General features: G+C 38.8%; 1 protein-coding gene across 10 annotated transcripts in view; it reads left to right on the plus strand.

The window, feature by feature from the left end:
- PTPRM (protein tyrosine phosphatase receptor type M) overlaps positions 1–24,340 on the plus strand; it is a 442,084-nt gene that overhangs the window by 135,028 nt on the left and 282,716 nt on the right. For all 10 annotated transcript variants that reach the window (XM_040065094.2, XM_040065165.2, XM_040065318.2 and 7 more), the window contains exons 3-5: positions 1,059–1,324; positions 13,159–13,237; positions 16,203–16,318. In XM_040065094.2, coding sequence (XP_039921028.1) covers positions 1,059–1,324; positions 13,159–13,237; positions 16,203–16,318 — 461 coding nt within the window. The remainder of the gene's footprint in view (positions 1–1,058; positions 1,325–13,158; positions 13,238–16,202; positions 16,319–24,340) is intronic.

Raw genomic sequence — 24,340 nt, forward strand, 5'->3', positions numbered from 1 at the left:
GGTCTCAACTTCACTCCGGAATTTTCTCTCTCTCCTCACGCCCAGCAGTGCAGAGGGGCAGGAAATGGGTCAGTTCATCACGTGTTGTCTCTGCCGCTCTTTCTTCATCAGGAGTAGGACTGCTCCCAGTCCTCTCCTACTCTGGCATGGGGTCCCTTCCCACAGCATGCAGTCCTGCAGGCACAGTTTGTCCAGCGTGGGTCCCACACCAGGTCAAAAGTCCTGCCAGTGAACCTGCTCCAGTGCAGACTTCCCACAAAGTCACAGCCTCCTTTGGCCATCTGGTTGATCTGGTGTGGGGCCCTCCACGGGCTGCAGGTGAATCTCTGCTCCGTCCATGGATTCCGTGGGTTGCAGGGGCCAGCCTGACTCACTGTGGACCGCACCTGGGCTGCTGGGGAATCTAGTGCCTGGAGCACCTCCTCCCTCTCCTTCTGCGCTGATCTTGGTGTCTGCAGGGTATGTCTCTCACATATTCTCCCTCCTCCCTTCAGCTGCAGCTTTGAAGTTTTCTTTTTTCCCACCTTTCTGCTTATGTTATCCCGAAGGCCCTACTGCCGTCGCTGCTGGGCTGGGCTTTGGCCAGCAGCGGAGCTGTCTTGGAGCTGACTGGCACTGGCTCTGTAGGACGTGTGGGGAAGCTTCTCACAAGAAGCCACTCCTGTAGCTCCCCCACTACCACAACCTTGCCAGGCAAAGCCAGCAGAGGCCATGTGTATAGAAGCACTCGGATAGCTGAGACCTGCAGTTGATTCTGTACTACCGTCTCTAGGTTTATTGCGGTGCAGATTGCCTCAGCGTTTGGGCTTTTTTGTCTCTTACCTTCCCCACCTGTATAATAAAGACTGTAATATTTAATAGCTTTACAAAAGGATTTTGAGATTCTGCAAAAGAAATTTGAGATCAAATACCTACCAAATTACTCTAATGTTAGTGGAAGCAAAGAAAAATGGTTGAATTGTTACGATTATTTTTTAATCATGCCTTAGTTACTGATGTTACCATATTAAGAAGAGAAAAATAAGGAAGAAATTGAATCAGCCACTTTGTTTTTGCAGGTTCTTTCATGTTGGTGAATACATCTGGAAGATATGCAGGACAGAAAGCTCACCTCCTGATGCCTCATCTGAAAGAAAATGATACACATTGTATTGATTTTCACTATTATGTTTCAAGCAAGAGTGGAGCTAGCCCTGGCATTTTGAATGTATATGTGAAGGTTAATGATGGTCCTATTGGCAACCCAGTCTGGAACACATCTATCACTGCCACCTGGAGCAGAGCAGAACTGGCAATTAGTACTTTCTGGCCCAATTTTTATCAGGTATGTCTTACTTTCAATGAAATTTTGTTTTTCATAATAGCCATCTGGTTCTTAATCATCACTTTACTTAAAATCAAAATACCTTTCAGTATTTCTAGTTGGTCATCATCTTAATCACATTTTTTAAACATGATGCTAAGTGTTTGTTTTTACATACATATGGCTGTGTTTATATGTTTACATATATTTATAGAAGTATATGAAATGCACACGTACTCTAAATGTGGATAAACTAATTATGTTGAAAAAAATCTAGAAATTTTGCTATTGATTTCAGTCAATTAACTCTGTTTCTCTGTAATAAATCCACTCATTCTTTCAGTTCATTAGGGATGCTGGAATTGAATGCCAATAGATTTTATTACAGTACAGTCTTCAAGTTTGATTTAGATCAGCAATATTTGTGCTTTAGAACCAGAAGAATCCTTAGAATCCTCAGTTCAAATCTTAACTCTGAATGCAATATCCGTTTGTCCAGTAGTAAACAAATATAATAGCAGCTGTCATAGGAATGGGATTTTGAGTGCATCCTAAATATTCAGGGGAATTTCACTTGACAGTCCCTTAGGGTGCTGCTTTTCTGTAGGAAGATTTAGATTATGCAGTTACTTACTCTTCCGTAGTAGTTCAATGTTTTTTCTCCTTCTTCCTGTGAAAATACAATCTCTGTCTCCCCAGACAAGTAACTTAGTGTAGTAAGAGCAGGCCAGTAGCATAGAGGTATTACTGAGGCTCCTCCATGTTCACTTGAAGTTTGGAAAGTTTGAATTGTATTTTACTTGCATGCTTGTACTGAATATTGTCACAATACTTACGGTTTGAAGCTTTCTGAAGAAAAGCCATCCCAAAGATGGGGTTCCTTGACTGCAGACCTCCCTAGGAGGTACGGTGTTGCTCTGCCACCATGCTGGGAATGTCCCCAGACTGGGACATTCCTACAGCAATGACCCAGTTACTAGTGTCACGTGTGGCAGAGCCTTGTTTCAGTTCCTGCATTTGCTGTTTGAGGTAACCAGGTATTTGTTGCACCATCATATTTCATGATGAGTTTGGCGATGTCCACAACAGGTACTCTGGGAGGCTGCAATGGACTCCTTTCTGTCGCTGCAGCATCTGAGCTGTGAGGATGTCTCAAGTGAACTCAATCTGTCCTTTTTGAACCCTTTTTCTTCTAAGGAACAAGAAAGGTGCTGAAGAGCTTTCTGGGGTCTTTCCCCTGTGATATTTTTCACCCACAATGAAACAAAGTCCTACTCCAAAAGATAAGTTTGGAGGGCCGGGAACATTTTATTCCTGGAAAGTGGGATGCCTGGCAGTGAGTGCAATAATTGCAGACCCCTAAAAGCAGACATTCATTTCTTCTTGGCTCTGATAGTGTGTTCCTAGGTTTGATAGCTGGTATTCACAGGGTCTGCATTTGCATCCAGTACTCTACCTTAGATTCCTAGGAATTTCTGCAACTGCGTTTCAGGGCTTCCTGGAAAGGTTTCAGGGTAAGCTTACAGATACCTCAGCTGACTTCATGATGTGGATCTTTTATAATTGTCTGCAGGCTTCATGAGGTAATAGTCTCATGCCTTTTCAAGAAGGACAGGCTGAGTAGCAGAGCTGAGGTTCACTTGAGCCGCGTGGCAGAAGCTGTGTGCTACCTGACTCTCTGGAGCATAAGGCTGTATCCTGATCACAAGGTCCAAGCTTGTTTTAGTCATGCATCTCTCAGGGTGAAAGGGCAGTGTGTATTTTGTTGCCTCATAGTTCAAGAAGTGTTTGGATGATGCTCTCAGTCGTTTGGTTTGGTTTTAGGTTGTCCTGTGAGGAGCAGGGGGTTGGTATCCATAATCTTTATCTGTGTCTTCCAACTCAGGATACTCCCATGATTCTCTGACGTTACATCAAGACCTCATGTTACCAATTTGATGCCAGTGTTAACAATGCCTTCCAGTGCTGCCAAAAAGCCTTTTTATCTTGACTGAAATAAAGAGGATCAGTCTCTGTTGTTAGCCTCAGTGGAAAGTGGGAGAAGAGGATAGAGCATCCCACAGGCAATTTTGTGGCTGACATTGGATGTAACTCAGTGGTTTATAATGTGGAATTTACTGTAAGGTTTTGTGAACTTGGTGGGTGGTTCAGGAATACTGAATGCAGAGTAAATGTGTGACTGTGTCACTTATGCCCAAGTCTGAAATATTCCCGTCTGTATAGTGAATTAGTAGAGGAGCTTCCAGTTTTCTGTCTTCTGAAAGGAGTCTGGTTTTTATGCAGCAGAACTTCTCTGGAATCAGCAGTCACTAAAGAAGAGGGTTGTGCTTCAAAGTCTCACTCTAGTTTTGAATTAAAAGGCTGATGTGGACGTGGGAATTTTAGTAGAAGAAGCCTTGACTCTGACTATTAATTTTAAGGTAAATTAATAGGTTCTTAAAAATACACAAAACCTCAGACAGTTTCAAATATTATTACTGATATTATTAATAATAATTTTTGTCAGATTTCTGACAATATGATACATTAAACTGGTGTCTGAGTAAGTAATAAGGGTATTTGGCCATAGAAACAGAAGGGTGACCTTTCCCATCCTCCTTCTCTCAAGACCTGCTGTCTGGACTCTTCACCATTATTTGTAGGTGAGCCCTTACATGCTTGGATGAGGTACTGCAGTTTAGCAGATTACCACGTATCAGATGTATAATAGATGTCTGAGCCTGTCTGTAATGGCTGCTGTGTGCTCTCCTTGCTCCTGGAAATGTTGCAGTTTTTCCATAATCTTTCTTCCACTGTGGAGTATAGTAAGTAATTTTCTTTGCATTTGCCTCATATAGTCTGAAATAATACCTGGTTAGGTACTGCAATTTAGCTGATGTGCCTGAAGATCTTAGGCTATGTTAATATCCATGGCAGTGCAGGGAGTCCCTGTTAAATGCTGTAGCTTCACTGGTTTCATTGTAAATAAGCTCATTTATTCTCGAGGAAGTGCTGTCACCATTTTAATAGCTTACAGTTAATTGTCTTCATTTTTGGTTGCCTCCATCCTCTCAGAGATCTGTGATGCAATTTCCTCACTGAGTGCTGACATCTACAATTTTTCATTGTTTCTGAACTCCTTTCATCAGTTTTTGTGCTTTTTCTTCTTTTTGTGGGGGAAGACAGGAAGTTAGCTGCAAGCAGCTGGGAGAAGGGCAGGAAGAGGAGAGAGGGTATATGTGGATCTTGTGAGAATATGGCTTCAAGTTGGGGACAGCTCAGGTGACTGCAGGAATAGTGGGAAAGGCACACGACTCATCCGATAGGTGTGTATTATAGTACCAAGTCTGTTTCCTGAGCTGCTATTCGAGTCCAAAACTCCAACCTCATTTGGCACAAATCCGTAGGTTCCGCACGAAACCTCCAAAATGTACAAGACTTCCTCCCAGTGATTTTCTGAGTTTGTCTGACCTTACTGAACATAATTTAAAAAAGCCCCCAAAGAATATTTTGAAGGAATGATGGAGCCCTTTTTAACTTTTCTTATATGAAGATTGCTAGTTTCCCAATGAGTATTCTCCCAGAGAAGATATGACATTAATAGGTGAAGGGAAAAAGCAATGTCATTGTGTGATTGTTGTGTTTTAAATCATATTATCTGTGAATGTTTTATAATTCCATTCCCTTAGCAGGACAACTGCAAGAGGTCTAGATGCAAATGAAACCAAAATGTATTACAGAACTCTGAGAACATATTATATATGATAACATTCCAGAGTTATAATATTTATACAATTCAATATTTTTTCAAACAAAGTGTGTTGTGTCTGTTTTGCTGTTGAAAAATGTAGGCAAAATAACTCCCACTAAATGGTAGCTGACTACAAATCAGATTACGTAGTATGGAGTGAATTTTAATCCAGCTTCTAAAGATTTATTGGTTTAAACCGTGTATTGCGAACATGTACAAGCAAAATGTTCAAAAGATTTAATAATTAACAGTAGTTTATTATTGTACCACCAGTTTCCAAAGCTTGTAAATATTGTTCAGATTGGGTTTCCATTTAGAATCGACTCCTTAGAAAGTAGAGTCTTTGAACTAAATAATTAATTTCTTTTAACGTACTGTTTTCTTTCTGTCAGGTAGTTATTTGTGTATGTTGCACACCATAGGTAAGCTGTACTACATATATATCACAAATCACAATTACAGCCTGCATGTAACAACATTAATTGTTGATTACTTGCTGATTATTTAAATTGTCGAGCATTCTGACAATTAAGGATGTATTTAATTCCATAATTCATGATCTTCCAAGTCCTGCTGCCTAACATCTGTGTGATTTTAGGTTATGTCTGCACTGCTGTCCAGTTAGTGATAGCAGTGTGCTTGCAGTAACATGGGTTCAAGCTGCCAAACACCTTCTGGGAGTCCAAGATAATCAGCACAGCTTGTTCTTTTCTGCTGTGCCTCCTGGTCTCGGAGCTATTTGTTTCGAAGTAGCTGGTGTATTTCTGCAGGTACTAGTCTTATTTCTGTTTTATAAAATCGCTTTAGGAGTGCTCCCCTGAGGGAGCATTGCCTTCCTCTTTTTAACATTGTGCCCGGGAGAAATTGTTTGCTTTACTGAGCTGTTGTCTATTTGGTGCATCTTAAGCAAGAGCATCAAGGAGTTTATTGTGCCTTTGGAGACAGCCTGCAAACAAAACAAAGCTTCTCATAATTCCTAAGACCTTCACCCTCCTCCTGACTTGAGTAGAATTAGAATGTACATGGAAAAAGAGAATTGAATGTTACATAGAATTTGCTGGTTAGTGGCAAGATAGGTTTTAGATTCTTGGGAAGCAGTCTCAGTAGGTTGAGAGGCTCTAAAATTGATGTTTTGTGATGCAAGTCGGGAAAAGGCTCCTCATCTAGTGAGGAGAGGGTGGCGGGGGCGGGGGGGGGGGTTGTTTGTTTTTTGGTTGTGTTGGGGGTTGTTTGTTTTTTGTGGTGGTATATGTTTTTATTTTCTTTAATGTTTTGATGTTTTATTCTCATTTGGATATTTTAGCAGGAGTAGAATCTGGTGATTTCAGGTTATTTTCCCTAGGTTAGTTAATGATACTCAGAACAATTAGTAGTATTCAAAATAAATTTTACGTTTTAGAAGTGTTACCATTCTGGAGCATCACAATATACAAAAGCTACTACTGAGTTGAGTCTGATGAGGGGACTGTGTACCCTGCTTGTAACCCTTCAAGCAAGCAATTTAGCACAGCACCAGTGCAAGTCACGCACTGTCCCCCTATCAGTTTTTGTATTTTGAATTACTTGCTTTGTACTTTGCTGGAAGTCAGTCATGGCAGCAGTGAACTGAAACAAATCTTGATTAAATAAAACAACAAACATTGCAGATTTCAAATCCAGAAATGGAATTGAAAGGATTAAAAATAGCTTCCAGTGAAGTAATATAACTGTCTGTGCCACTGCACCATCTTTAAATGTAAAATCCTATGAAGCTGGAGTGAAAAAATGGCGTGAGAGCCTGGCAGTAATTCCGGATCCTTTTTAGTGAGGACTCAAAGGAGTTACATAGTATCACTTCACAGAGATGAGATTTACCCTTCACCATTTTGACACTTCCCCTTGTAAATTAGGAGGTTAGGGAATAAGAAGCAGTAGATCAAACCAAACTTTTAAAATCTGGACTTAAACATACATTTGTTTCATAACCTGCTTTGTACATGTTTTGCTTGGAGTTTGGCTCATGTGGTGCGCTTAAATCCTCATCTAGGACAGAGTATTAAGCTTCTCGTGCAGTAAAAGTCAGGCTTACATTCTCGTGTGATGTGTGTGTTGCATTCAACTGCACACATACAGTTCCTGAACTGTGCTTTGAACTCCAAAGAAACTTTGAAATGCATATTGCATTTTGAAAAACAAACCTGTCTCAGGCATCTTAAATAGCTCTTCTTCATTGACTTATGTGCTTTGGGAACAGCTGTTTTGAGAAAGATGCACCAGGGCAAACCACATACCTACATTTAAAAACGCCCAGCAGTCTAAAAATGGTCACAAGTAAGTAGGCATGCATTTTTTGTCATATACACTCTTTTATTTGCTCCTGTCCCTTGTTCCTACACCAGAAAAGCATTTGGGCCTTCAGTAGAAAAGTACAAGACAGCAACTGGTTTAAAAACAAAAAGAGGAGAATAGGATTTAACAGGCCTTAATGTCAGGAGTTCAGTTTTCAGTGTGGCTTGCTTGTTTCTTTGTGGTCTCGGATTGGCAGCAGCCACCAAAATGTTGTTTCATGTGCTTGAGTGCAGGTGTGAGGGCCACATGGTAGTCATGTAGGAGTGAGAGGTGGGGAGGGAAGTGGCATGAAGCGAATTCCCAGACAGGGATGCCTGAACACAATTTAGCCCACGTCAGTAAGCTGTGATGGACCTCTGCCAGGGCTTGGGAAGGTCCAGCTCAGGAACCTGCCTTCGCATGGCTTTGATGAGAAAGCAGTTTCTGCTGTTGTGATAAGGCAGGTAGTCCTAGGATGAGTCAGAAAGGGGGGAAGAATTCTACCCACAAGTCAGTGCCAGTTTTGTGGAGAGAAACTGTTCCCAATGCCTTGCACAGTACAGTCAAAGAAAGATGCCCTGTGCAGTAAAGCAGAGCAGGCAGAGGAGAGCGCCGTGTGTGATGCAGCACTGCCTGATCACTGGGGATGCAGGGGGGGTGGGGGGCAGGATTGCAGCCTGAGCTTAAGCAGCTTTCTTAGTACTCCTTTCTCTTTCTTGTTTTTGCAAAGTGCTATTTTTAAGTCGTGTGAAGGACAGTGTTTATATTAGGTACAATCCACCTTTTGACTGAAAGTGTTGTAATTTTGCAGCAACAAAGGCAGGAATTTACAGAGTGAGGTTGTGTGGCAACAAAACCTGTTTATTTCTATTGTTCTTTGGAACAAACGAGTTATCTTGAGTCGCACATTTTCAGCAGTAAGCATTTATGTTGGTGAGCAGACCCCCTTCCTTTGTTCATATGTAGCAAGGGGAAGTGGCAGGAATGAAAAGCTAATTTTGCTCTTCAGTGAAGCAGGGAGGATCAGGGACAGTGCAGTGCTAAGCCGCTTCCCTGGTTCCTGTTTGGCAGGCTTGCTGCAGGGAGAATGGTGTAAAACAGCTCTCAGGGCAGTGTTCAGCAGTTTTTCCTGAGCAAATGAATTGCGTGTTTTAACCAGTTGTTTCCGGACTGATAAGGTGGCGGAATAATTGGCAAAAAATCCAAGGGCCGCCCAGTCTGACGTTGCTGGAGTGTTTTCTCTGTTTTGACCGGAGTCTTTTGTATTGCCTGCAGGTGTTGCATCAGCCATGAGAAAAGGCAAAGTTTTGGAGGTGGCAGTAAAAAAGTTAATGTTTACAGGCCAATCTACTTTTCAAATGGGAAATTATGGAGAAAATTGGATGCGAAATAGATTTCTAGGTCTCATTTCTAGTGAATTTACTAGGAAAACTGATCCAGATTTGTGAAGAGTCTTGATATCCCTATTTTAAGGTTTTCAGTGAATAAATGGGCTACCAGAAGTATTTCTCAGGTCTCTCTCTCTCACAGTGGGTAGCACTCTTACCAGGACTTTCAGAAACCTGTAATGCATAGGATCAAATTCCTTTTTTAATTTAAAAAGGGAAAATGCTTAGTTAGCAGATATTTGAGTCTCTAATCTTCATTCATCTATTCAAATAAAACAAAATGCTGAATTTATATAGAGCAGTTGATAGTATTTCACACCCTGTGAACGGAAGAGGGATTACATTACCATACTTGGGATTAACTGTCATGTTCCCACAATCATAGAATGATTTGAGTTGGAAGGGATCTTAAAGATCATCTAGCTTCAAACTCCTGCTGTGGCTGGGACGCCTTCCATAAAACCAGGTTTCTCAAAGCCCCATACAACCTATCTTCCAGGGTCGGTTTCTCTGGGAAACCTATACCAGTGTATCCCCACTTTTGCAATAAAGATTTTCTTACGAATATCTAGTCTAAATCCATCCTCTTCCAGTTCAAAGTCATCACCCCTTGTCATATCACTACATGCCCTTGTGAAAAGTCCCTTTCCAGCTCTTCTGTAGGTCCCTTTCAGGTACTGAAAGGCCACAGAAAGAGCTCCAGTATGTACATGTGGTTATAGTTACACCTGTAATGTGGCATCCCATAATGAGACAAAGTTGAATGGAGCTCTGAACAGTCTGGTCCAATAAAAGGTGTCCCTGCCCATGGAAGAGGCCTTGGAACTAGATGACCTTTAAGGTTCCTTCCAACCCAAACCATTCTATGATCCTACGATCCCTGGAGCCTTCTCTTCTTCAGGCTGCATGACCCCAGATACATAAGCCTCTTCATAGGGGACGTGCTCCACCCCTCTGACCATCGGCGTTGCCCTTCTCTGAACTTCCTTCAGCAGGGTTCATGCATTTCTTGGGAGCCCCAGAGCTGAACGCAGTACTCCAGGTGGGGTTTCACTGAAGTGGAGTAGAGGGGGAAAATCACTTGCCTTGAGGTTGTGGCCATGCCTGTTCTAATCCATCCCAGGATACAGTGGCTTTCTAGGCTTCAAGTGCATGTGGCTGGGTCGTTTTAACCTTCTCGTCCAGCAATACCCTCAAGTCCTTCTCCTCAGGTCTGCTGTCATTCCTTTCTGACCAGTCTGTATTTGTGCATACTTTTTCTTCTATTTAGGAATCAGTGTCTCTCTTTGGGAATGGTATGTCGTTATTGCCTTTAGTGCCTCTTTCCATTTACTAAAAATGGCATATTCTGTGTCAGGAGAGACTAAAAGTTACGGTCATTAAAGTTTATATCAGTTTGGCTATTGCCAATAATGGAAGCGCTATTAAACTGACAGTGTTTCAATTTGTAATACTTCTCTTTGGAACATACTTTCTTTAATGTAAATAATTGTAATTCAGTTGTATGTCCAGCTGGTATTTTCTTGATACGCTTCCTGGCTTTTTTGTGGAATGACACTTTTGATATTTTGTCTAGAGATACTGCAAGGTATTTTAGATCAGTTGTATGAGTTGTTGAGTTTTTCTCTCCTGTTGTCATTAGCAGTTGTGATTCAGTTGTTTCAAGGTTGTAATTTCTGCCTGTGAACTGAAGGAATAGGAATCTATAAGCTTTTGTGGCTGTGATAGATTGCAATGCTGAGATACTTAAAGGCTCTCAGAGAGCCTTTAGCTAAGCTCCTCTGTTATGAATTATGGAAATTATTTTGTGATTGACTCAGGTATTGCATATGTTTTCTTTCCTAAAGCTCAGGTTATTGATCTTGCTGGAAGCCACGTAGTTCTTTAGAAAAGACACTCGCATGCAGCATTTTCTAAAAAATAGTTAAGTCTCTGTTACTCGGCAGTAACATTTTTAGCAGAAAACTTCTGACTGGTTTGGCTGGCTGCTCCACAGGTGTGCATGTGCCAGTTTCTCAGGGTATCTTTTAGAATTTAGCATGTCTGAAAGTTGAGAACCTGAAATAAAATACTTAACTTTGCAGTGATGGAATCGTGGATCAGGTAGGCCTTTCAGACAGGCTTTGTGCAGCTGCTCTTATGCCGAGTGCTCCATAGGAAGGAGGAGGTTTATTTTCCTTTTTTTTAGGTTATGTTTCAATAAAATCCAGAAAGTTAGTCTTTAATGTATTTTTAATCTCAACAGAGAAGACTCAAAGGCACTAGGAAATATAGGAAACAAATCAGTAGCTGTCCACAGCCCTCTGTTGTTTTTAGAGCCAGGTCTTTACATCCACACCTAGATTCAGCTATCTTAAGGAATTACTGTGTGACAACATATTTCCCTGGGAAACTTTTCCATAATTTCTGAGACCTGGTTGTCCGCTCCCTGTTCTCCACTACCATGTTGCAACGTCTCTGCCTTAACTGCAGTTTCCTGGGGCTATGCCATGGTTCTCATACCCTGTGGTCTTTCAGATGTTCTCAGATTGGAATAGGCTTGGTAGCTCTTCAGGAAATGGAACATTCTGTGCCTTTTTTCAAGGGCATCATAATAATTACTGGTTTTTCAGAGATTGTAGCACAAATGAGGAACTTGCAACTTTGTCATGTTTCTTAATAGAGAGAAATGCTTGTTCTTTTTTCAAAGTTCAGTGACTAACAGGAGCTGCATTCTTGGGTCTTGCACTGCTGTTAAAACTTAGGGTTACTTAGTGCACATCACCTCTCTATTTCCATTTCAAGGCTGTTACAATGAGGGTAATAATCATGGTTAAAAAAGTTATTTCAGGTCTGCTGAGTCTTTGCTCTTTTTCTTCTTTAAGAACTTCTGCTTCCCAAGATAGTTAAGATGAATTTCATCAGGAGATTTTCTTCTTTGTAGGAAAGAGAGCCTTTGAAATTTTGAACGGTGTTGCTCTGGATGTTCTACTAAATGCTGGGAGCCAAATCCATACCCTGTTCAACCTGTTGCTGTGGATCAATAATACCAACTTTAAGAGCCAGTAGAGTGCCATCTGGCATTTGGAAAGCAACTGAGCAACCCTTTCCTTGCAGGACTTTTTTTCTGAAAATTTTCCTTGGCAGCATTGGGACTTTGCTCATTGACGTCTTGTGGTTTATTCTTGCTGCATGATTCATGTAGTGGCAACACTGCCGCTTTACATTGAAATTTTGTGTAGACAAGAGGCAGAACTAGACTGAAAAGTATTTTTTCCTTTTCATCCCTGTAGAGTTATGGCCATATTTACAGCAATTTTATTCCAGTGGGGCTGGGAGGGAGAAATGGACAGAGGTTAGGAAGAAGAAATTTGGGAGAGAGCAACAGAGCAGTGTCCACAGGTAGAGCAGTGAGAAAGAAGGGAGAAGGCAGAGGCAAAGGGCATGAAGGTTTTTCTCACTGCAAGGTTTGTTTTAAAATCAGTATTGGTATTCTGAGAGTGTTATTCAACATCAGGAAGTTGTGATATATAATGAGTGGTATGTTATCCACATAACTTATTTGCATTCTGTATCATTCAGTGTGTGCATCTGTTCCAAGGTCAACTACAGCATATAGGCAAAAAAATGGTTTCTAAGCTTTGTCTTCCTCAGGGTGCTTCCTGAGACCAGTTACAAAAGGCAATTAGAGTGAACTTCCTGAGCAAAAGTGAAGTATTTAAAAAAAGAATCACAACCTGGATTTTAGCATGAACTTCTTGAACATTGGTGTGGAAATGTACCTGCTAACATTACTGGCATATTTTATTCTATTCCGTATAAACATTCTTGCGATGTTCAAAGCTAAGGCTGCCAAAATTTGGAGAGGTTTACTTTAGAGTGTACTCAATTCAAATGACGAAAACGGTCCATTTATTTTGTGACCTATTTATAGCCTTTAAACAAACCATGACAAATGGATCTGCTTTGCTTAATTCACCACATTTGGTGAAAGATTAAAAGCATGCAAAATATATTCCTTTTGAAAATAGGTATGTTTGTGTCTGATACCCTAAAAATCTCTGTATACTACAAAACTGTAATTTTTAAAATAAAACCAGTTCATTCTGCAAGACAAAGAGTTGAAAATAAAATACTGATCTTAATACTTAAGGCATTTATTAGGTAACTACTTTGGCAGAGCAAATATTGGAAGGATTGGTTATTTCTACTGTTAGCTATATATGATCCTGCTTGCAAATCTCCAAAAATGTTGTAAACATGAAAAAATGTAATTTAAGTTCTGGTTAATTTTAATGATAAGAACAACACTTTTTGAGGGTTTTATGATTGTTCTGTTTTCCAGGTGCTCTTAACATATTGAAAGAGTTGATGCATTTTTCCATTGCAAACTGTTTTTATATTCCCTGCATTCCAAAGATGCTAACTGAAATTCTCTTTCTGCTTCTCAGGTTGTTTTTGAAGTGGTTACTTCGGGTCACTCTGGATATGTGGCTATTGATGAAGTGAAAGTTCTGGGACATCCATGTAGTAAGTACCTATCTTGTGTTGTAAAGCCAGGCCCCCTAAAATAAATGTGCCACTGTGCTTCGATAAATGTGGGGCAAAAGATAAGGAAAATGTCAGAAAACAATGTCACTGCCATAAGTACAGGCTGAGTTTATATATGAAGTGTTGCTAAACATGGCGTCGTTGCACCTTATTATCTTTAAAGACATCTCTCCTATGTGCACCTTGTGTATGGGACTTAGCATGAGTCCCAACCCCAAACTTGGCCGTATGGCAACTGCTTTAGAATAAAATCACCAAATCATCATGATTCTATGATTCTAAGATTTGTTGATGAATTTTCTGTCTGCATCAAAAATTCAGTGCAGCCACAAGTTGAGACATTAGTGAGAGCAGATGAACAACCGAACAGTGGACTATATATAAGTATTTTTTCCAAGTCTTAGAAAACTCAGCTGGCTGAGGCCTGAAGCTTTGCTAAGCAAAGTTTCCTAGGGTACTTCCCAAGGTTCATGGCTCCATTTCTGCAATGTTTTACTTCCTTATTCTTCAGATATGTTGCTTTATCAAATTATTAAGACTATGAAGTACTTAATTATCCTGAATTGCCATGTCAAACATTATAGATAAAGCTTTAATGCGGTAATCCAGACATAATTAAATAGACTAATTAAATAAAACATTACTTCACATGTATGCTGTTTGTAAAGTAAGATGTATTAAAGATCATACATGGAAGAGTAGGTTGTGATCTTACTGACCAAATGACTGGGGGAGGAGGAAGACACCAACTTCTGTGTGATTGTTCTTCTTATACCATATTTTGCTTGCATGCATTTGTTGTGGCTTTTAAGTAAGAGCTATGATGCCAAATAAAAAGTGCTCTGTCAGTTAGTACCAAAGCACCTCATAAAAATGATTTTAGTCTTAATGGCAAGAAGACACACACATTTCTTCAAATACAGAGACAGTTACGCAAAATCAGCAGCTGTTATTTCTGAGTCACTTACTTCTAATAAACACATCAGGCTCTCATGTTGTTAGAAAGTATAGGTGCTTCTGCATTTTGAATTTATAACCTTGGTTCAGGTAGGATAAGTCTGAAGCAGCATTTTAGCAGCTTACTAATTTTTTTTATACAGATCTTGAGAGGTTTGGTCTGTGTGTTTGTATCAATCAATTCTGAAAACCTCAAATCTTGTTAGTGTGGAGACTGAGTTATAGCCCATAGCGTGTAGCGTTCTGACATAACAGTATTGAAATGAAAAAGCTTTAATGAAAAGTTCTTTGATGAAGTAATTAAAATGTTAGAAATTAAGACATCAAACCAGTTAAATTGTCTAAAGAAAATTGAAAAAGTGTGAAAATTGAAGTAAAACTACTCTGTGTCTAAAATTTTATAAAGTTCATAACAATATTCTTTCTGTATACTCCCAGAAAAATAGTTATGGAATTATTAACTCTGCGAAATGGGAAAAATATTGGATAGGCAATTGCTTGGGTAGTACAAACAAAGACCAAGCCAAAGACAGATTGTAGGCACGTAGAAATGAAAGGGATGGGTTGTGGTAGATGGGCAGGTTTGTGTGTGTGTGTGTGTTTTGTTTTGTTTCAGAAAAGCTAGTTTTCTAGAGTTTAAGAAGACGAAGGAACCAGTAAAATCAAGTAGGGTAAAGGCAGATTTTTTTTTTTTTTTTTTTTAAAAAAAAAAAAAAAAAAAGAAAAAAAAAAAAAAAGTTGACATCTGAGAAATGGGGAACATACTGAAGAATTTTACTGGATATTCTGACACCAACAGTTTCATAGGCAAAGAAGTTAATAATTTTGGCCTAAACTCTGTCTGACCTAATTGGGAAATGTTTTAAGAAAAAAAAAAGGCTGTATGTGTAATAAATTTGCTGTAAGGATACTTAGTAAAATAGTTTATCCCATATTTAGATATTAATTGGAGCCATTTTATTCCATCTCCTCCTTCTTATGCTGTCTTGCGCTGGATATTTAGCAACTTTTTTGTGAAGCTAGCTATTTATAGACTCCTTAAAAATGCAATTTCTCCCAGTAATAAGGGGTTTTAAGAAAATATCATCAGCACTTCAAATGGTTGTAATGCTCTGCTAGAAAACAGATGTTTAGTTTGTGAGTCTACTGCTGGCACTAAGATTTTCGTGTTGAAAAGCAATGTTCAAAGCCTGGTTTATCCATTAGTATAGACAGTGCAAGAAGTCTGCTTGGCTGCAGTAGGATTTGAGTAGTTTGGGGAATATTGTGCTTTAAATGATAGGTTTCTGTATCAAATATCTGTATTTTTCTGTATTACATGCTTGACTCTTTCTAGTAAAACAAAAACACACACACTGTGTTTTTTACTTCAGTGGATATAATTCTTGTTTGAATATCAGTTTCATTCATTATCTTACTTGTAGGTGTATTGCTTTAATTTTTACTAATATAATTTTCTCTTTCTAAATGAAAAATAAGCATTTGTATGGAAATATGTGTTGTGTTTTGGTTTTTTTCTGCAGTGTGTTTGAAAAGGTTTAAAGAATACAGCTGTAGTTGGTGAGGAGTGTTATGTTAGTATTGTGTCTGGTGGGCTGCATTTCTAAAGGATCTCTTCTATAGGAAGTGTACTTGGTTAAGAAGAAAAATCTGTTCTCCTGGTAACATCATTTCTTACTAGTTTGTCTAGTTGGTAGTGTAAGCATCTGATAGGTTTGTCTTCAAAACATTATTAGTTTCCAATATGATCTTTTTTAATAGATGGTTGTTACAAGAGGGATGCTGACCTAAGGTAATTTACACAACAGGAGCAAATAGCACCCTTCTATTCTGCACTTTCCAAGGCATGGAAGGAAACCAACCTGGAATCTAATGTGTAGTCAGTGACCTGAACCTTTTAAAGCAGAACTATTTCATTTACTGGGTGTATTTTTATTGCCAGTACTTGGCTCTTGCATAACTTTAGCACTTGTATCTTTTCCAACAGCAAAAACTCCCCATTTCTTGCGTCTTCAGAGTGTGGAAGTCAATGCAGGACAGTTTGCTACTTTTCAATGCACTGCCAATGGTGGAACAGACTCAGGTGACAGACTCTGGTTACAGGTAATTTCTTTTTTCTAACACACTGATACCTGGACAGAGGAGAGACTCTGAAAGGAATGTAAAACATGAAAAATTATGGCCTGTCCATTTCATCAATATTAGATTTTGTAGTGCCTTTGAACCGCTGCATGGTAGGTATTCTGTTGTACAAAACACTGCTGGAAGATTTTCGTGCCTTGTTTCAGTGGAATGGCTTACTAAAAATAAAGGTACTGCTTTCCTTATGTGTGGCGATCATGAGTAAACGCTAAATCCCCGAGGAAGAACAGGAGACTTTCTTAAAATGTCTGTGCTGGGTAACTGCAATATTACACATAATGATTTTCTTGGCTTCCCTCTTTCTCTGTTTAGTATATTCAGCTAAAGTTCTGTTTTTAAAGTCTAGGTGTAGAGAAGACCATATATGACAGTAAAATCTGACCTTCTGTATTACAGAGCCGAGGAATCTTACTTCTATTCATTGAGTCCATTGTTTTTTACTTAATTAGTAATGTAGCTTCTAGATGGGTGTCAGATCTTGATTTAAAGTCTGTCTTCAGCTCCTTTTGTCGCAATATAGCGTTCCCTTATTCATATATGTAGCCTGGTATCGAAAGCATGCCTTTTTTTGCTTGATCTCTGTTAATAATGGAGGTGCACGTTTAATGGCTGTCTTGCAGCCATAATTACAGAGATGTTTCCTACAGCAAGCAATATTGAGTGTTTGGACTTAGCCTTCAGATCCCAGTGATTTCCATACATGAAAACCAACATGCCAGAACTGAGACATTGTGAGAAGGAAGTAAGGACAATCAAAATAAGTGAAGTGATGTCTGAGATGATCAATCAGATGAAGTTGCAGTAAGTGGAGAAAGAGGGGTAGGTGAAATTGGTAGTGGTAACAGGTGGGAGTTAGAAATGAAATTCTCTATTTGTGCTTTTAAACAATTTCAGGCTTTTACTGTAGTTATCTTTTTCCATTGCATTTGCGTTTCGTAAATTACTCATTTAAGTGTGTCAAGTTAAACAACCGAGTAGTTACAAGAAATCTAACACACAAAAAAAGTAATTAAAATCACTTGAAAAGCAGTGCCTCATATTTATCTGTATATGAATGATGAACTGTTACGTCTGTTCAGAAGGAGCCTGATCAAATATATTGAAGGCAACGAGAATCTCCTTTGGTTTTATTTGCATTTGCATGGATAATTCCAACCTCTTGCTGATATTTTTCTAGTACTCCAGGCCCTTAAAGACAGTGTTCACTGTTGAATTGGTAGAATTAGACTTCTGTCTTCGCTAAACAACCAAGATTTTCTTGAAATAATTATTTTTCTAGTCATTAAAGGGTTTAGCATGTGTGGGAAAATAATGGGTTGCTATTTCATCAATTATATCCTTTCTAGAACCTTTGAACTTAAACATAATGCTCTGTTGTAAAACTGAACGTAGAATTCAATATAAGGACATGCTCATTCCATTCATTTTTTCCAAATGTTTCAGGACAGTATCATTTCACCTTTGATTTTTTTTTTCCCACAGAATTTAGGGCACACATAAATTCTTTACCAGTCTGGAATGTAATTTCTTTATTGTAGAAATTAAATACCCTTCTAGACTTCATGTAATATAAAACTGTTTTATTAACAGCATAGCAATTCCGAAATATCTGAGCTTAGTTGAGTTGATTCCTTGTTTATACATGATTATGAGATTTTTTTTTTTTCTTTATGAAGGATAAGAAAGTAGTGACAGACAGACTTCTAGACGAATTTTATCCTCCTACAGGGCCACTGTTTATTCTGCCTGTACAGCTCTAGGTCCCCCTGGTAATCAGCCTAAGGTTGTGCAAATTCCAGGTGTGCCTTTGCATAAGAATGTTTTAGAAGTTGACAGGATCTCCTGAATAGCTTGGATTTATTTTTGCACTTGTTTGCCAGTTTCCACAGATGCCTGCTGCAACTTTACAGTAAGACGGATCAAACCACTCCATGTGTGGGATGCTGCAAATTGAGGCTATGAGATAACAGTTGCCTACAGGATCAGCTGTATTTTAGCACGCTAGGTCATTATTGGGTAACAGATCCCCACCCTTGCAGCTGTCCATTCATCACCTGACTCTGGTTTTGTGGTGTGATGCTGAGGAATTTTGCATATTCCTGTGTATGACATCTCATGACACTGCTGCAGGACTAGGAGTGCAATGTAACTATCAGTAATAGCTGTCAGAAAACGTGGTATCCTTTACATCATATGACTGGTTAAATGGACATTGAAGAGCCTTGCGTTCCCAGCAGCACCAAACCCAATATTCAACTACAAAGCATCTTAATAAAAGACATTCTTATATTGACTAGAACCAGAATAAAATGAACACCATTCCCTGGGAACATTGATGCTAGCACTCCGGTAGGAGGGATTCGGGCTTTAGTGGTACTGCAAACAAATCATGCAGTCCCTATGATATTCTTAGTTTGTTCACCAGTGAGACTAAGCCTTTTCTACTATCCTTCTGGTGGTTTGTTTCATTACACCTGTAAAACCTTAAGGGTAAATCATAGTAAATAAATAAATAAATGCAGTTGAATGATATTATCAGGGGCTTTTCAGCATTTCTGCCATGTAAGTTGTATCAGGAGGCCTAATCTGTTGGATTTGACAATTTCAGAATACTGTGAGATAATTTGCTCCCAAATGATTTCCAGTACCTGTCAGTTTTTTCAGATTCACACTGTTAGTCTGAAGTACAGGTGAATTGTCAGGATGAAATCACAAAACCACTGAATTCAGTGACATTTCTGCACTTTCCAGCAGTGGCAGGATTTCACTACTGCACTTCTGTCTCTTTTATTTAGTACCTATCTGCTTCTATGCAGCAGAGTTCAAGTTTGGAGGTACACATCTGACCAACAAATTCTTTACTTTTACAGTCTGCTAGACTGTGAGGGCTATATGATCTTTAAAACAAATGAATAGCTGTAAGTTGGTTTGTTATTTTAGTCTTCATTTCTTACTTGTTGGAAACAGCATAGATGTTCTTAGTCTAATAATGCCCAGGCCTTGAAGAAGTTCTAAGTGAAATCCATAAATCATACTTTACTTCCCTCACTTCTTTTTTTTCCTCTTTTCAAGTCTTTCCCACTCTTATTCCCTATGGAACATGAAATATTTTAATTTATTGTAGTATTGTAGAACTTTTTTCCAATTGAAAGGGCCTTGAGGAAATCACAATTCATATGTTAGCTGCCCAAATTAGACCACTGAGGCATGAAATTTGTTTCATGATGCTGTGATCAGTATTTACTCTTTTGGGAAAGGTAAGAGAGAAAGCTGTTTACCTACTGCATAGTGCAGAAAAACATTTTTCCTCATTCCACTTGACAGCCGTACTCATGAGCTATGATCACAAGCTTGTCAGGTAATCTGACAGCAAATTGTGGGTATTTTCAGTGGTTCTCTTCAGGTTAAACTCAAATGAAAGGACTCAAGAGCACCACATGGTACCATTAAAGTTTGTTTTTGTCACTGTAATGAGTGTCTGGTTGATTGGTTAGATTGCATGTTCATGAGTTCACATCTCCACTATCTTATGTTCTAGATGTAAACATACCTTAAAAATAAATCAGAATGTCTACAATTAACAGATGTGTCTAGTCTGCTTACATTTTCTTTTCCACATCTGTGAACAGCACAGGCTATTGCCAGTATGGGATGACTCTCTCTCCTGTTGAATGGTTCAGCAAAAATGTCATTCCTGTGCGTCCACTGTTGGAAAGAAATGAACAGGTGGAACACTGAAGCATTAATGGTCAAATGGAAGCAGCTGAGACAGTCTTCTGAAAAGCCTGTTAGAATCCTGTAAATTGGAATAGGAAACACAAATCTGAATTCTGGGAGAGTGGGGATAGAATTCTTTTTGGAATTAACCTGCTTCTAGTGCAGCATACTGGCTGCAAAGAATTGTCTTGGTTTTCCTTAGCTTCTGAGGCCTGTCTCCATCTCTTCACTTTCCCATCCTCATCTGCTGCTTCTCGTTATTTGCAGTGAGTTTACTCAGTTGCCTCTGTGTGCTGCTTATTCTTAGAATGATCTATAGTATGATTTACAGGAAATTGCTGTCAAATCATACCCAGATATAATGAAATTCTGTTTTAATATCAAACACAATATTTTGATATTGCAGTTGCATTTTTCAGACATGTGCTTTGACTCAGTGTGAGTAGCCCTTCTTGAGAGAGGTTCCTTAAAGAGTGGAAAGCTATAGCTGATGAAAAATAGAGGTCATCACTTGACTGCAGTAATTCATTTTTCCTGGCTCTATTCTAAAACATGGTTGAAATGTAAATAGTTACTTTAAAAATATAGTTCTCAAACATATAAATTTTACTGCAGAAATAGAGAACTAAAAGTAGAAATTTGTTGAAGGCCAGCAGATAACAACAGGATCTCAGAATATGTCTGACAGCTGTAGTAAGCAGCATCATCAAATTTACCAGTAGCAGGAGACTAATGGACATTTTTTGATAAAAGGGGAGAGGGTGAAATCTTGGCTTATGCATGCAGGATGTGTACTACTTCATTTGCAGCCAAGAAACTAAGAACAGGATCACTTTAATGGCCAATCTCTCTCATACCTTATATAAATAGTTTAGTTCCTGGATTTGGCTTTTCTTTTTGTCTTTCCTGAAAGCTGTCTTTCACCTTATTCAGTGTATTTTTTTTTTTTATCCTCAGTAACCTTTTATTGAAGGTGTGAAGACTATGAAAGATTTTATTCATCTATGTACAAAACTACCTGTATGCATTATTTATTACTTTTTCAAAGGAAGAGATATAGTCCTGTATCAGAGGGAGTTCTGGAAAGCAAATTGTTTTCCTCAGGAATAGACATATACCCAAATGAGAGATATCAAAAACATCCTTGTAAGAATGTAGAACCAGTGAAATGACTCTTGGCAGATGATGAAAATCAAATAGATTTATAGGATATACAAAACTGTGTGTGTGTGCGTGTGTTTGTTTATGTAAATGCTTATGTTTATATTGTATACAGTAGCCCAGAAGGTGAAGAAAGTTCTGGACTTTCATAAGAATTTTCTGTTGTGCTTTAAACTCTCTGAGACTTACCCAGAATTATAATTTTCATTACCAAGTTTTGAAGCACTTGAAGAAAAAAGTGTTTTGGCCATTTTTGAGTACTAAGATAATGAAACAGTAATTTAACTGTTAAATCATACAAATGTAACAACTTGGAAACACAAAAAGGTGGAACTATTAATGTAAATTGTACAATAAGATGGGCCTAAGGATGTTCTTTTGAAAATTAAAGTATTTGGTGTTTGATGAGTAGGTGCATTTGTGTACTACAGGAGTGCACAAGACCAAGACCATTTTTCCTCCTGCTCATCAATAGCTCAATCTTCCAAGACTGGTGAAAACACCTTGTGCACTGCAAATTTTCTGGAGTCCGTTGCCTTGAGAAGAGCTTTAATGGCATCAGTCAGCTAAAGATTTTGCCAGGACTGTATGCATCCTGAAGCTGTGCATCCTGATGTGTTTTTTTGTAGATAACCTGAGGTGATTTTACTGTTAGAAGAAAAATTAATGTCCAATAGGAAGGGGCCCTATATGTTACTGCATAGGTAAAAGTTGTTTCTCGTTTTTGTTGTTGTTTTGTTGGGGTTTTTTTGGTTTGTTTGTTTTTTAATTCTGATAATTATTTGATATTATTTACGGGGTTTGGAATGGGGTTTTTTTTGTGTGTGTCCCCCTTGCCACTCGTGTATATATATTTATTGCTTTTTTTGCAGTATTTGTTCTGTATTTTCTATTAATGGTCATTAATCAGTTTTAGTTGGTTTTAAGTAATTGCACAGTATATGGCAGAAAAACATCTGTGAAGAACAGACTGTAGGAGGCTTGTGATATGTATTGTGTTTGTGTTAGCCAGTGCCTAAGGAGCTGTGATCTTCGGTGAAACCTTTTCCCTCATTATCTGCCTTACATATGAATCATCTGATGCATATAATACACTTTTTTTATATGGTCTTGCTGGTTTTATTCTTGTTTGAATATAGATTTGACTAATGCTTCTCTGATGCTAAGATTTCTCTTACAGTATCTTTAATTTTTAGTGATACCAGAGACTAGGAGACATTAATTGTGGACTGTTAATGATGAATCCCAGTGAACATATGCAAGAAGCAAAATGTCATCTTGAAATCGATCCATCTGTGAAGTGTTTTGACTTTAGTGAGGTTTTGGAGGTGGCAGAAACCTTTGACTCTAGTGATTTTATTGGTAAGCTGTTTGCAGCTGAATGTGTTTGGAGTGTGGTGGGAATGTACATTAAAGGCGTCTTTCTCCCTTGGACAGCAAGTTTTCTGTTACAGGTTAGCTTCGTTAGCACTAGGTGGTACAGCAGGTGCTGTGTAACTCTTCTCTTGTACTATGAGCAGTGAAAGGCACAGCTGGAAAAAGTCAAATGCCTGGTGGTGCAGCAGCTACTCTGATTCCATAGCCTTCCATGACTTGTATGAGATGGTGCCACCACAACAACAGTGGAGCCAGAAATAAATCTTATATTCTCTCCTGGAGAAACACTGAACTCTGGCCAACAAAGCTGCTCCACAGGCTACACCTCCCAATCCACCCAGACTGGAATGCCTAGCGCAAAAAAGCCAAATGTTGGTAACCATGAAGAAATGTCAGTGGATTTTGTTATTAATACTAAAATACTTTAGATAGGAGTAGGAGGAAGAATAAACATCACTTCTGTCATCATGTACCATCCCCATCATTCCTAAATGGCGTGGAAGTGTTACCCAAAATAGTAGAATTCCGGTGAAAATATTTAACTGAACAGTTGTGAAGTTTTTTGTTACAACATTACTCAAAACCCTTACATCAGAATGTCTTCAGGTCAATAAGCACAACAGACCATGCTGGTAGTGATGCCAAAGAAAGAAACTTAAGGGGATGTGAGCAAATTTGATTATTTTATTGAAAAAACCTAAAAGCCTAAGCAACTCTTGATGCACTAGGAAAAAAGTACTGTAGATAGGGGAGACATGCTTTCCTCTCTAGTGATGCTGGTCATCCATCAGGTTGCAGGGAGTGATAATGGGTGGTGTCCTCCAAAGGCCTTCCTTCATCACCTGTCTAGCAGAGGTGGAATCTGCTCTGCCAAGAGTGCTTGTGATGCTGAAATATGCATTTGATATCCAACTAGTATACCCAATTGTTCCTGCTTATAAAGGCAATGTGGGGCCTGAAAAATTTTAATACAGGCATTAAAGTTTGAAAAAGCCTTTTTATCACAAAAATATTGCTTCTCGTCTGCTGTCTCTTTGGTGATCTCCAGTGTCCAAAAGAGATTTGAGAGAAGTAAACCTAAAACATTCATGAACTGTAGAAGTTTTGCTTTTAGAGGTACCCTGTAAACTCTGTTAAATCCACCTGGACCTTTATTATGGACAGCAGTGCAAAACCTTAAGAGACCTGGGGGAAGCTTGGCGAAGTTTGTTTGCAAGTAACCTGAACAATTAGTGGATTTTCGTCTTCCTCATTTGCTGACGTTGCATGTTATATCTATAGTGTCAGAAGTACCACGCAAGAGAGTTGTTACTTTTTTTATTACAAGGATGATAAAATACTTGAACTCTGGACAAAATACTTGTGGTAACAGGTAATGATGGTTCTTGTTTCTTCTTTCTACCTGTTTGCTACCTCAGGTGTTCAGAAGCTACCAAATATTAGTGAACTGACTGTGTACATTGATTTGCAGGAAATTTGCTTATCTGAAGACAATTATTGACTTAGTTCAGAGGGGATACACATAAACCTTTCCCTTCCTCCATCCCCACAAATCTATTCTCACTTGATGAAGTGACTTGAAAGAAAAGTTGTTCTGGGATTGCCTGTATCAATCAAACCTTTTTTGAAATTCTTGTCTGCTTTTAAAGATATACCAACTCAAGTGTTCACTTTTCAAGAAACTCATTGTGATATCTTAGTCTTCCAGTTATTGTGAAGTGTTAAATA

This window comes from Hirundo rustica, chromosome 1 (genome assembly GCF_015227805.2).
Source record: "Hirundo rustica isolate bHirRus1 chromosome 1, bHirRus1.pri.v3, whole genome shotgun sequence".
NCBI lineage: Eukaryota > Metazoa > Chordata > Aves > Passeriformes > Hirundinidae > Hirundo > Hirundo rustica.